General features: G+C 43.6%; 1 protein-coding gene across 3 annotated transcripts in view; it reads right to left on the bottom strand.

Moving 5' to 3' along the window:
* The window catches only part of ULK4 (unc-51 like kinase 4), a 1,062,038-nt gene that overhangs the window by 177,862 nt on the left and 868,904 nt on the right, over positions 1–15,272 (bottom strand). The window contains exon 36 of one of the 3 annotated variants that reach the window (XM_073550093.1): positions 9,673–10,133. The exons of the other annotated variants lie outside the window; for them this stretch is intronic. Within the exon in view, the coding sequence (XP_073406194.1) occupies positions 10,077–10,133 (57 nt within the window). The 3' untranslated portion in view covers positions 9,673–10,076. Of the gene's footprint in view, positions 1–9,672; positions 10,134–15,272 lie in introns of those variants that run through there. 3 annotated transcript variants of the gene reach the window in all.

Genomic DNA, 15,272 nt, shown 5'->3' on the forward strand with positions numbered 1-15,272 from the left:
TGGTAATCTGAAGGTAGAGGCCAGCAGGACAGGACATAGCTACATCTTAACCATCATCGATCAGTACACCAAATTTGTAGTGGCCGTCCCTGTGAAGGATTTAACTGGCCAGACTACACAGCGGTGGAGCAGGGAGAGGTAAGTATTGCAAGTGCTGTGTCCCTGAGCAAGCAGGGGGGACCCACTCGTGGGCGCCGGTACTGGCACAGGGCCCCTCATAGTATGCCAGTGTGTCTGACCGCGAGTGGCCCCCCACCGTCAGAGACACTTTAATGTACTATTAGAGGCCCTGTGCCAGTGCTGTCGCCCAAGGGTGGGGCCGCATACCTGTTCAGTGCAACAGCACTTGTCCGGCTGCACCAGGTGGTGACCCCGGTCCTGGAGGGGGGCAGCCCAGTTAGGGAGGTTTAAAAAACGGCATATGTTGATGTGCAGGCTGGACTTTCAGCAGCTGTAAATGGAGGAATTGGAGAAGTCCGAGGAAAAGGAGGACAAAAGCAAGCCTTTTTTCTGGCAACCTATGTGTTATCAGGGGAAGGTGCGACAAAATCCTTTGAAACCCATGCATGGTTCATTTTAATGAAGGTTAAATCATCAACATTTTGGGTTGACAGACGGGTCCTTTTTTCTGTCAGGATTGATCCAGCAGCACTGAAGACTCTTTCAGATAGCAAACTATCAACAGGGCAAGCGAGCTCCTGTAAGGCATATTGTGCCAATTCAGGCCATGTGTCCAGTTTAGAGGCCCAATAATCAAAGGGGAATGACCTGTGAGTGAGAACCTCGATATGGGAGGAGTAGTTTGTATCCATAGTTGACAACTGCTGTCTCCTGTCACTTTCAATCGATTCTGTATTAGCTGTCGTGTGCGCGGTACTTGAGAAATCAGACCACAACATGGTCAAGAAACCCCTGTCTACAACGCCAGTTCGGCTGTGTGCACCACGAACACCTCTTCCATTTTGCCCACTACGGTTTGTGGGAGAACCAGCTCCGCTGCTGTGTGCTGGGAATGCCTCAAACAAACGGTTTACCAGAGTTGCTTGTTTGTTAGCCAATATTAGCTCTAGGATTTCCTGTGGCATGATGTTGTGTAATTTGCCTTTATAGCGTGGATCGAGGATGCTGACCAACCACTAGTCATCATTTATCATTAGAGTTGAGCGATACCGTCCGATACTTCAAAGTATCGTATCGGATGGTATCGGCCGATCTTTAAAAAAAGTATCGGTATCGCCGATTCCGATACCGGAAGTCCCATTCAAGTCTATGGGACTTCCGGTATCGGAATAAGAAAAACCCTTTCCTGCCCTTGTACAGCCTCTCTGGGGTCTGTACGGGCCTTTCGGGGGGCTGTGCCGGCCTGCCAGGGGGTCTGTGCAGGCTCCGGTGGTCTGTGCCGGCCTGCCGGTGGTCTGTGCAGGCTCCGGGGGGCTGTGCCGGCCTGCCGGGGGGCTGTGCCGGCCTGCCGGGGGACTGTGCAGGCTCCGGGGGGCTGTGCCGGCCTGCCGGGGGGCTGTGCCGGCTCCGGGGGTCTGTGCAGGCATCGTCCGATGGGACTACAAGTCCCATCGGGCGATGCCTGCTACCATGACAGTGATTGACACATTAGCCAATGATGGGACAGTAGTAGTCCCATCATCCGGCTAATGTGTTAAATGTAAAAAAAAAAAAAAAAAAATTACATGCTACATACATACAACATGCATACTACATACATGCTACATTCATACTACATACTACATACTACATACATGCTACATTCATACTACATGCAACATACATACTACATATATACTACATGCATGCTACATACATACTGCATACTACATGCTACATACATACTACATATATACTACATGCATGCTACATACATACTACATGCTACATACATACCACATACATACTACATATATACTACATGCATGCTACATACATACTACATGCTACATACATACCACATACATGCTACATATATACTACATGCATGCTACATACATACTACATGCTACATACATACCACATACATGCTACATATATACTACATGCATGCTACATACATACTACATGCTACATACATACCACATACATGCTACATATATACTACATGCATGCTACATACATACTACATATATACTACATGCATGCTACATACATACTGCATGCTACATACATACTACATGCTACATACATACCACATACATGCTACATATATACTACATGCATGCTACATACATACTACATGCTACATACATACCACATACATGCTACATATATACTACATGCATGCTACATACATACTACATGCTACATACATACCACATACATGCTACATATATACTACATGCATGCTACATACATACTACATATATACTACATGCATGCTACATACATACTACATATATACTACATGCATGCTACATACATACTGCATGCTACATGCATGCTACATACATACTACATACATACTACATGCTACATACATACCACATATATACTACATACATACAATACATTCATACAATACATACATAGACATACAGTACATATAACATAGAGTAACATACTTACCAATACTTGTCACATTGTTCCCCGAAGCCATTGTCGTCTACGGAATAAATATTAACATAACAAACCACAAAAATACTCACCCACGATCCGAAGCAGTCCACGAGTGTGTCCCACGACGATCTTGGGTAGAGAACGGCAGCATCAGCTGTTGCTGCCGTTCTCTACGGGATGGAGGAATCCAATGACGGAAGGTAGGTATCCTTCCGCACTGTATTCCTCCGCCACTTAAAAAAAAAAAAGTCCCTAGTCTCACTTTATGCCATTGCTGTGTGGGAAATTCCCACGCAGCAATGGCATAAAGTGAGACTAGGGACTTTTTTTTTTTTAAGTGGCGGAGGAATACAGTGCGGAAGGATACCTACCTTCCGTCATTGGATTCCTGCAGCCCGTAGAGAACGGCAGCATCATCTGATGCTGCAGTTCTCTACCCAAGATCGTCGTGGGACACACTCGTGGACTGCTTCGGATCGTGGGTGAGTATTTTTGTGGTTTGTTATGTTAATATTTATTCCGGAAAGACAATGGCTTCGGGGAACAATGTGACAAGTATTGGTAAGTATGTTACTCTATGTTATATGTACTGTATGTCTATGTATGTATTGTATGAATGTATTGTATGTATGTAGTATATATGTGGTATGTATGTAGCATGTAGTATGTATGTAGCATGTATGTAGTATGTATGTAGCATGCAGTATGTATGTAGTATGTATGTAGTATATATGTAGTATGTATGTAGCATGCATGTAGTATGTATGTAGCATGTATGTATGTATGTAGTATATATGTAGTATGTATGTAGCATGTATGTGGTATGTATGTAGCATGTAGTATGTATGTAGCATGCATGTAGTATGTATGTGGTATGTATGTAGCATGTAGTATATATGTAGCATGCATGTATGTATGTAGTATGTATGTAGTATGTATGTAGCATGCAGTATGTATGTAGTATGTATGTAGTATATATGTAGTATGTATGTAGCATGCATGTAGTATGTATGTAGTATGTATGTAGTATGTATGTAGCATGCAGTATGTATGTAGTATGTATGTAGTATATATGTAGTATGTATGTAGCATGCATGTAGTATGTATGTAGCATGTATGTAGTATGTATGTAGTATATATGTAGTATGTATGTAGCATGTAGTATGTATGTAGTATTTTTTTTTTTTTTTTAACATTTAACACATTAGCCGGATGATGGGACTACTACTGTCCCATCATTGGCTAATGTGTCAATCACTGTCATGGTAGCAGGCATCGCCCGATGGGACTTGTAGTCCCATCGGACGATGCTTGCACAGACCCCCGGACATCAGCACAGCCCCCCGGCAGGCCGGCACAGCCCCCCGGCAGGCCGGTACAGACCCCCACAGGGTGCACAGACCACCGGCAGGCCGGCACAGCCCCCCGGCAGGCCGGTACAGACCCCGGGCAGTCCACACAGCCCCCCGGCAGGCCGGCACAGCCCCCCGGCAGGCCGGCACAGCCCCCCGGCAGGCCGGCAGAGACCCCCGGAAGGCCCGAAATGACGGCGCATCATGATGCGCACACACCGCGCATCATGATGACGTCAGGCCGTCAATCAACTGAACTTCCGATTCCGATGCCGAATTCCGATATTGAAAAAATATCGGAAGTCGGTATCGGAATTCCGATACAGCAAGTATCGGCCGATACCCGATACTTGCGGTATCGGAATGCTCAACACTATTTATCATCATTTTGGCAATGCGAGGGTCCCTTTTTAGGATCCACAAGGCATAATCACACATGTGGGCCAATGTTGCAGGTGTCAATGCTGCACTGCCAGTGGTGGGTGGAGGAGCACTTTCTGGCAAATCCACATCCCTCCAGTCACACACAAACCTTGTACCTGACCTTGGCACGTCCACATTTTCTCTTGCCCCGAGAAGCATCCTCCTCCCCAAAATAATCATCCCCCTCATCCTCCTCCTCATCTTCCTCTTCTTCCTCCACCTCGTCCACGACAGTTCCCTGACCAGACAATGGCTGACTGTCAACAAGGCTTCCCTCCTCCTCCTGTTGCTCCTCAGCTGCAGACGCCTGATCCTTAATGTGCGTCAAAGTTTGCATGAGCAGACGCATAAGTGGTATGCTCATGCTTATGATGGCATCGTCTGCGCTTACCAGCCATGTGCATTCCTCAAAACACTGAAGGACTTTACAGAAGTCTTTCAGCTTTGACCACTGCACACCCGACAACTCCATGTCTGCCCTCAAACTGCCTGCCCGTGTATCCTCCCACAAATGCATTACAGCCTGCCTCTGTTCACACAGCCTCTCAACCATGTGCATGGTGGAGTTCCATCTTGCAGCAACGTCTGAGATTAGGCGGTGCTTGGGGAGGTGGAGTGATCGCTGCAGCTTCTGCATGACTGGAGTGTACGGGCGAGCGATGGATGTGCGAGCACAGTCTTCACACCTTATGGAGCAGGGCTGTTAACTCCGGATAATTATCTAGGAAGCACTGCACCATCAGGTTCAAGGTGTGAGCCAGGCAAGGTATGTGTGTGTTTTGCAAGGGCTATGGCTGCCACAAAATTACGCCAATTATCATTGACTACCTTGCTTGGCTCAAGATGCAGACTGCCCAGCCATGACTCAGTCTGTCGATGCAAGTAGTCGGCCAGTAACTCCGCGGTGTGTCTGCTGTCGCCCAAAGACATCATTTTTAAAACAGCCTGCTGCCGCTTATCACTAGCTGTTTGATAGTGGGACACTTTGTGTGCAACACTGACAGATGAGGATGGAGTGCTCGTGTGACTGTGCTCTGTCGACGAGCTTTCGCTTGTGGAGGAGGAGGAGGAGGGTCGAATGCCTACAGCCAACTGTTTCCTATACCGTGGGCTAGGCAGCACTGTTCCACCGCCGCTGTCCCGTCGAGCCTGCATCCACATTAACCCAGTGCGCAGTGAGGAACACGTAAAGGCCTTGCCATGCCTACTGGCCCATGTATCTGTTGTGAGGTGCACCTTTCCACTCACTGATTGTTTTAGTGCATGGACAATGCGGTCTTTCACATGCCGGTGGAGGGCAGGGATGGCTTTTCGAGAAAAGAAGTGCCGACTGGGTAGTTCACAACGTGAGACAGCGTAGGTCATGAGCTCTCGGAAAGCTTCGCTTTCAACCAAACGGAAGGGCATCATCTCTAATGAGATCAGTTTGGCAATGTAGGCATTCAAAGCCAGTGTACGCGGATGAGAGGATGAGTACTTTCTTGTCCTACTGAGAGTGTCTGGTAGGGTGAGCTGGACTTGAGAGCTGCATATGGGGGAACTAGCGTTGGACCTGACAGACTGAGAAGGGGTTGGTGATGGTGAGGGTGTTGATGGCCTAGATTCAGTGTTTCCTCACGAAAATATTGTGATTCCCTGACTCTCTGGCCTAGCGACGACTCCTCAACATTTCTTGATGGTGGTGTGCTTAGCGGTGGCCTTACAGTGGGAGAAGCGATGGAGCGTTGCCGGCTAACTTCAGTCGGAGCAGGTGCACATGTGCTACCTGAGCTTTTGTAGTCCGTCCATGCTTGCAAGTGCATGTTGGTTAAATGTCTAAGCATGCAACTGGTATTCAAATTTCGTAGATTATTCCCTCTGCTAAAGGTCCTTCGGCACTTCTTACAGACAACCTTTGCGTCATCAGTAGGATTTTGTTAAAAAAAGTGCCACACTGCACTCTTCCTACTACAGTACAAATTTACAGGGCTTACACGCTGTGCTAATTTGACCATCTGGCCAAGCTGTCCTGCAACTCTTTTAGTTTTCTTACCAAGTTTTTTGATAGCTACGGGCCTGCCGGATAACCGCTGCTGCGATGACGATGCCTGCCGCAGATCCTTTTCCTGTTCTGACCTATTGTCACCGGCACCCTCTTCCCCCAATGGATGCCAATCGGGGTCTACAACTAGATCATCCATGACCTCGTCTTCAATGTCATCTGCACCTTCCTCTGTACCTTCCTCTGTGTCACCGTGTAAGGTGGTATAGTATGCGGGAAGGGGCACCAGAGTTTCATCAGGGTCTGATTTGGGCTCAGTAGACTGCGAGGGCAATGTAGTGCTGTGGGTGAATGTACCAGCAGAATCATCTAGCAGTGGCTGTGCATCAGTGCACTCCATGTCAGATTCATCTTGGACTGGGGAATTCAGGATTTGACTTGATAACCCAGGAATGGTATGTGAAAAGAGCTCCATGGAGTAATCTGAAGTGTGTGCTGCAGCATCCTTCACTTTTGGTGTGGGTGAAGGACACAAGGAAAGGTGTTGTTCCTGACCAGAAGCCTGCACTGACGACTCTGTGTTTGCAGTTTTTGTAACTTCAGAAGAGGAGGCAATAGAGCTGGAGGCTGTTTCGGCAATGTAAGCCAAAACCTGTTCCTGATGCTCCGGCTTTAAAAGCGGTTTACCTACTTCCAGAAAAGGGAACCTTAATGGCCTTCTTGTGCCAGATAATGACGCAGGCTCAACACCTCCTGCCTTAGCTGCTATTGTGCATTTGCCAGAACCAGCCGATGCACCACCATCAGTACCAGCTGCGCCCCCCCGCCCACATCAGTGGCCTCTTCCACCATACTTCCTCATGTTTGGGAAAATGTACCAAAAATACCAGCAGAGACATGGTACTGTATGAGGAGCGTACAGCTGTGTAAGGTGTATGTAAAAAGTGAAATCTTTGTACGGTGTATGTAAAAAGTGAAATCTCTGTAAATATTTTGTGAGTCACAGATGCTCACCCAGTATGTATTTCACCGTAATCCAACAAGCAGATATACGGTACTGTATCAGAAGTGTACAGCTGTATACGTTGTTGGTGAAACTGTCAATCTCCGTATATGTATTATTTACGGAGTCTCACACACACACACACGCTGACTCTGTGTAGATGTGACCGTAATAAGAACAGCAGATATACAATACTGTTTGAGAATCGGACAGCTCAATACGGTGTATGGAGAAATGGCAATGTCTGTATATGTATTTACAGAGGGTCACACACAAACGCTGACTCTGTGTAGTCGTGACCGTAGTAAGAACACCAGATATCCGATACTGTTTGAGAATCGGACAGCTCAATACGGTGTACACAGTAGAGAAATGGAAATGTCCGCATATGTATTTACAGAATGTCACACACACACGCTGACTCTGTGTAGATGTGACCGTAATAAGAACACCAGATATCCTATACTGTTTGAGAATCGGACAGCTCAATACGGTGTATGGAGAAATGGAAATGTCCATATATGTATTTACGGAGTGTCACACACACGCTGACTCTGTGTAGATGTGACCGTAATAAGAACAGCAGATATCCGATACTGTTTGAGAATCGGACACCTCTATACGGTGTATGTATGGAAAAATGTTAATCTCCGTGTATTTTCTTACGGAGTCACATACATATAGCATGTATTTGTCCGTGATACCAGCCGGTACACGGTAGTGTGTGAGGAGCGTACACTTCAATATGGTGTGTGCAAAAATTTACGCTCAGTAACTACTGGGCAGAAAAAAAGGAATAAAAGTATTTTTGCTTTGAAAAAAGCAGTCTGCACAGCAGTGTGCACACAGCAGTGCAGCTATCAGGTAGCCTTATAAGGCAGCCTAATAACCACCAGCGCTGCTGCACACAAAAGTGTGAAAAAATGAACGCTTGGTAACTGTGCAGAGAAAAGGAATAAAAGTATTTTTGCTTTTAAAAAAAGCACTCTGCAAAGCAGTGCGCCTTATAAGGCAGCCTAATCACCAACAGAGCTGCTGTACACAAATATAGCCTCCCCTGTCACTGCACACTATACTGTTGTGTTGTACAGTGAAAATCGCTATCAGCAGAAGCACTTTTTTCCTGCCTAAACACACTCCCTATTGAGAACGAGCAGCAGCAACCTCTCCCTATGCTAAGATTGGCAGAAGTAAGATGGCGGTCGGCGGTCACGGCCTTTTATAGCCACTGTGACGCCACACAAAGCCAGCCAATCACTTGAATGCCCTTCTCTAAGATGGTGGGGGCCGCTGCCTATGTAATCGCGTTGCCCACAGTGTACGTCCTTGATGAATGGCTGAGAAAAGGCGCTGGAAGCATTGTGGGAAACGCGACTTTGGCGCTCAAGTCGGCGACCTCATGGTCGACCTCACGCTATGGTAGGGTTTCGATCGGCGAAACCCGACTTTAGACAAAGTCAGCGACTTCTGAATTTGGCGGACCCGTTTCGCTCAACTCTACTGGCACTCATTATAAAAGGGCTCTTTACTGTCAATGACAATGGAGTCACTGTAAAGGCATGATAATGGAAAATCTTTGGCTTGCATTGTACATGTGATGATGTGTATGTATGGGTGTGGCTTAAAGTAATAAAAAAAAACAATATTTGCCAAATGACAGCTCAAGTCTCAGAAAAAGCAAAGATTAGACAAGCCTGTCATCAGCCTCGTCTGGAGCAATTTATGTAAGCCATTCTATGATAAGCAACAAGCAATATGTTATGAGCGGAAAATGCTTAAGGTCAAAATTCACAAATGTATAATATTCATCAAGAACAAAACTCCAAATTTTAATCAGAAAAGTTGAAGTGATAATTAATGTGATAACAGGAATCTGAAGTTGTTTGATTAATCATTGGGCCATAAATTAGCATATGATGTCATCCAGCTGAATAATACCAACTTAATTTTTATAACAGACAGTAAATTGACAATTTATCGCATCTGTTCTTTAATGACTGAGGCCATGGAATATTTATGGACTTTCAATACCCTAAGGAGTTCTGAAGACATAAGTGGAAGTGTTAATTAAGTGTTAAATGGCATCTTTAGGAATCTCAAAAAATAAGTCACACAATTAAGAAAAGCTTACATTTTGATAAACAAATTTAAATCAAATGAATGTAACAGATTACCTGGGAAAAAAAGAAAATGGGACACCCCATGAAGGTTGCTATTGATCTGTTACTGTTATTATGCTTTATTCATATACTGTTTTATATATTTATTTTGCATAAATATATACACACAAGCATAGGCTTTTGCATTACAATGTATTTTTTAATCAATGTAGCTTGTATGTTATTAAATTCCATACTTCTGGATATCTTGAAGTTCAGCAACCATCGTCTACTTTTATATTCCAATAAGTACAGTTGGTATACTATTGCAATTAACCATCCAACGCATTTGATATAAAATATTATATTAGCGTATAAAAAAACAAGTCCATTATATTTGTTTATTTAAGTGTCCCTCCCACCTTCCAAACTTAACTTATTGTCCCTTATAAAGACATTGAGAAAATAAATAGCAGTGGAAACTGGAGCTAATGTAAGAACAATCCTGGACAGTAGTGGAGTTCCGCCAAGGTCAGCAGGCCATGTGGCTGCTATGAGGCTTCCTCACCAGTCATTGCAGGTTCAACTGTATCCTGGATGCTGATACAGTTGAAACTAATGATAAGAGAGAGCGTCAGCTGACGATTCCGCCTTCGTCATTCTTCCTCGGTGTCTAACGTCTCAGACTTGATGATGTCACTACATGGCTCCCTCTGCATTGAGAAGGAACAAGGAGGTGAGAAAAGTATTGGTATTTTTTTAATCAATGAGTACGTTGTGGTGGCCATAATACTATATAGAGGACTATGGGGAGTGTATTATACTGTATGGACTATGAAGGACTGTGGGGAGTGAAATATATTGTATGGATGACTATGGGGAGTGCATTATAAGGGTACATTATATTATATTGAGATCTTTGGGGAGTACATTATGCTGTATGGAGGACTACGGAGAGTTTATTATACTACAACCACATGAAACAAAGAACCCTTAAAAATAATTTTTGTTAGTATATTAAAAATGAGATCCTACATTATAATAAACCACAGCGGTAGGGAGTCAAGATCAACATCTTTTTAGATAAACTACATCTGACAATTGTATTAAATAACCAATACTAAAAATTATCTATGGGAGGCATATGGTCCAGCCCTAAATGACTCTTCCTAACAGCAGAGGTTGGCACCCTAGAACTGCCGTGAAGGTTTTTGGCCAACTGTTCATGTTGCTAGATGACGTGAGTGTATGTCTGGTAGAAAAGAGAGATTCTTAAATGGAACAGACTAATCGCTCACTAATGTGTGGTCAAATGAAGGGAGGAATATATGATCCAGATATATCATCAAAACTGGAATGCAGACCATCAGTTTATTAATTCAAAATCAACAGAGATATGAGATTGTCAATCATGAACTGCAATTTATCCATAATAGGATTAGAGCAAAAATAAAATAATGTAGAGCTCTGATCACAGTCTCATAAAATCCAGTTAAATTATCAAGGTAGTCAGAATATGAGAGTCACAGAGTCATGAACCTAGAGAGAATATCATGGTAGTCAAAATGCTATTTGGTATCTCTTTCCTTTAACTCCCCTGTGTTGTTTGGTTTATGCATTTTGTATGATTGTTATTTTCATTTATGCCTGTCAGTCTTCCCTTGTTTGTCTGGTTAGTGTAATCCTATACACTTCAGCATCCCATCTCCTTGGGTGGGGGAGGGGACAGATCACTGTTGATATTGTAGCATAGCAACGCACATGAACCCGGCGTCTCCACCTTCAGGAGTTATCTGGGGGACAGAGTTAGACTAGGGCACCCCTAGTTCTAGAAACCTAGTCAGCGCTCACAGTCCCAAGGCACTGCGTGTAAGCATGTATACATATACATCCCAGCTACATCATCAAATGAGTACATTGAGGGAGGCAAAAAAAAGGCAGTGATTAGCATGTGATCCCAAGCATGCAAATTGCATATGAGTGTTCACAAGATTTCACATGTTAGACTCACTGTTAAGTTATAAAAATGTCCTGGACAGCCCTTTTTAATAGACATGCAAAACAATATTTGTATGTGAATTTTTAAAAAAATCCAATCTGTAATCTATAAAATGAAGTACCTATCAATGTGTGAATTTGAAACTTAAAGACAACTTTAAATACCATCAATGTTTCCATTCCAATATTAAAACCATGTCAAGAGGACCTCCCAGTGTTTTGCCTGAGAGACTACTGGCGTCGCTTACAAACTGCATTCGATGGTCTCAGGGTGCAGAAAGTGTCTAGAGGAGAGTTGGAGAAAATTGGAGGTTCCCAATTCAAGGGAGTCAACTTTCATCTAGTATCTTACAATTTTGAGAAGTTACAAAAGATGGAATCAATGTTTGACCTAGGACCCCGCTAAATACCAAGATTGATTTTTATTGATCAGATTTCTACAGATCTTGGCGATATGGATATATAGAGATAAATACTGAAAATACATTTGCTCCATTCATAGTGCAATTAATGGAGATCTGTCACACATGGGATGATTGTAAGGTATGGACATAAGCCATATACATCCATACTGTAACCATTGGCAGCAAAAGTAAAAAATATATGCATACTTTTTTACTGTGTATTTGTGTACTGTGTGGCTAGGTTCACAAGTTGCTTTTTTGCTGTTTTTTTTTCTGCAGCTAAAACCTTATCTATTGGCAGTAAAAAAAGGTGCAGACAAAAAGAAAGTTTTGCTGGCTATTTTGCTGCTTTCCTTGCTGAGTTTTTCAAGATCTCAGAGTTCAGATTTGCTTCCACCATGCAAGCATGAAAAATACAAGGCGATAGGCCACCAATGCAAGATGGTACCCCTTTTGAGAAAGCATTCATCGCGAAACGCGCGTCAGGGGGTCACAGAGGTGCACCTTGGCATACCGGCGATCATGAGTAAGTGACATTATTTAAACATTGAGGGGCATTTGACTTGTTTAAATGCCCTGGACAATATTAATCATACTCTGCATGGGTTTTTGCCCGGGATTCATTATACCATATTGTCGTTTTATACATCTTATAACTCTTGGTCACAGGACCACCACGTGTACCTTTGTTTTTGGCCTTTGTATCCCTCCTTTTCCCTTTTTTATATTTAGTCATTATTGATATGTATACCTTTGTATTGTCATTTACTTGAATCAATAAATTATTGTTTTTTATTGGATGTTGTTCTCTGCTCCGTGTTTTTCTCTGTGTGTACTCTCAATGGGAGCATTTCCTCTTCTGATTACTTTTAGGCTCTGGCCTTATTTTTTTGGATTGAAGTTATTTTCTTCAGTATTTATTATAATTTATATATGCTTATTTTTGACTATTTCTTGTTTTCATATATGTGAAACCATAAATCACTCTTGGAAAAAGGGCAATTTGATCAGATTATTTAGTGGAAAAAGATTTTTAATGTCTGAAAAAAATAGTGACTACTATGAGCAAAAAAGTTTACATGAGATCATGAAAAAATACAAATTTACAAATGTAAAAACAGCAGGGGGCGTGGGAGTTGAATTGGTCAGTCATAGTTTACTTGACATTGGCAGAGCATTGAGTAGGTCGGGCATTGTTGACTTTTACACATTGGTCAATATTGTTCAATTTCACACATTGGCTGGTCATTGAGATGGTTAATAATAATAATAATAATAATATAATAATAATACATTTTATTTCTATAGCGCCGACATATTCCGCAGCACTTTACATTTCAGAGGGGACTTGTACAGACAATAGACATTACAGCATAACAATAATCACACAGATCATAACAGATACCAAGAGGAATGAGGGCCATGCTCGCAAGCTTACAATCTATGAGGGAAAAAAAGGGAGACAAGAAAGGTGGGTGGTAACAGTTGCCCTGATTGTATGGACCAGCCATAATGTTAAATGTGTAACAGTACAGGCACAGAGGGCTAATGGATGTATAAAGCATGTGGGAACATGATGCGGGGAGCCTGGTTATGGTAGAAACTTTTGGCTGTGCCACACAGGAATAGATTAGGTTAATGTGTTGAGGCGAAAGGCCAGTCTGAATAAATGAGTTTACAGGGCACGCTTAAAGTTGTGGGGATTGGGGACTAATCGTATTGACCTGGGAATTGCATTCCAAAGAATTGGCGCAGCACGTGTATAGTCTTGGAGACGGGAGTGGGAGGTTCTGATTATTGTGGATGGTAACCTCAGGTCATCAGAAGAACGGAGGGCGCGGGTAGGATGGTATACTGAAACAAGTGAGGAGATGTAGGGTGGTGCTGAGCCATGGAGAGCTTTGTGGGTGAGGGTAATAAGTTTGTACTGGATTCTGGAGTGGATGGGTAGCCAGTGTAATGACTGGCACAAGGTAGAGGCATCGGTGTAACGATTAGCGAGGAATATAATCCTGACAGCAACATTCAAGACAGATTGGAGGGGGGAGAGTTTGGTAAGAGGGAGACCGATTAGAAGAGAGTTACAATAGTCGAGACGAGAATAAATAAGAGAAACAGTCAGAGTTTTGCAGAGTCAAAATTAAGAAAAGGTCGAAGTCTAGAAATGTCTTTGAGGTGCAGATAACAAGAGCGAGCCAGTGATCGCATGTGGGGGACAAAGGAAAGCTCGGAGTCAAGTATGACCCCAAGACAACGGGCATGTTGCTGGGGAGTAATAGTGGAACCACACACGGAAATAGCAATGTCGGGGATAGGTACATTAGTAGCGGGAGGAAACACAAGGAGTTCAGTCTTTGACAGGTTCAGTTTCAGATAAGTGAGAATATGATGTTAGACACAGCGTTTAGACAATCATTGGTGTTTCCTAGAAAGGCAGGCGTGATGTCAGGAGAAGAAGTGCATAATTGGGTGTCATCAGCATAGAGATGGTACTGGAAACCAAATCTACTAATTGTTTGACCAATAGGGGCAGTGTACAAAGAGAAGAGGAGGGGGCTTAGGACTGATCCTTGAGGAACCCCAACAGTAAGGGGAAGATGAGAGGAGGAGGAGCCAGCAAAAGATACAGTAAAGGAGCGGTCAGAGAGATAGGAGGAGAACCAGGAGAGAACGGTGTCCTTGAGGCCAATGGAATGAAGCATAGTGAGGAGGAGCTGATGATCCACAGTGTCGAATGCTGCAGAGAGATCCAAGAGAATTAGCATGGAGTAATGACCATTTGATTTAGCTGTTAGTAGATCATTAAAGACTTTAGTGAGGGCAGTTTCAGTAGAGTGTAAAGAGAGGAAACCGGATTGGAGAGGGTCGAGAAGAGAGTTATCAAAGAGATAGCGGATAAGACGGGAGTGGACCAGGCGTTCCAGGAGTTTAGAGATGAAGGGAAGATTAGAGAAAGGTCTATAGTTAGCGGCACAGTTTTGGTCGAGGGATGGTTTTTTAAGTAGTGGATGTATGATGGCATGCTTAAATGAGGAGGGAAAGATACCAGAAGAGAGAGAGCGGTTAAATATTTTAGTTAGGTGAGGGGGGACAGCAGGGGAAAGGGACTGGAGGAGATATGAGGGAAATGGGTCACTGGTGCAAGTGGTTGGGCGAGAAGATGCAAGAAGCCTGCTTACTTCTTCTTCTGTGACTGGTTTAAAATCAGAGAGTGAGCTAGATGCAGTGGGGGAGGGAGGACAGTGCATGGTATGAGGTGATTGGGAGATAATTTCCTGTCGGATCTGGTTAATTTTTTCTTTGAAGTAATTGGCCAGATCGTCAGCTCAAAGCTCCGTGGTGGGGGCCTGTACTCTTGGGTTGAGTAGAGAATGAAAAGTGTCAAAGAGACGTTTAGGGTTATTGGACAGTGAGAAGATGAGGGTGTTGAAATAGGTTTGTTTTGAGAGG

This window comes from Dendrobates tinctorius, unplaced genomic scaffold, assembly GCF_039654945.1.
Source record: "Dendrobates tinctorius isolate UK_male_01 unplaced genomic scaffold, ASM3965494v1 ptg000162l, whole genome shotgun sequence".
NCBI classification, from domain to species: domain Eukaryota; kingdom Metazoa; phylum Chordata; class Amphibia; order Anura; family Dendrobatidae; genus Dendrobates; species Dendrobates tinctorius.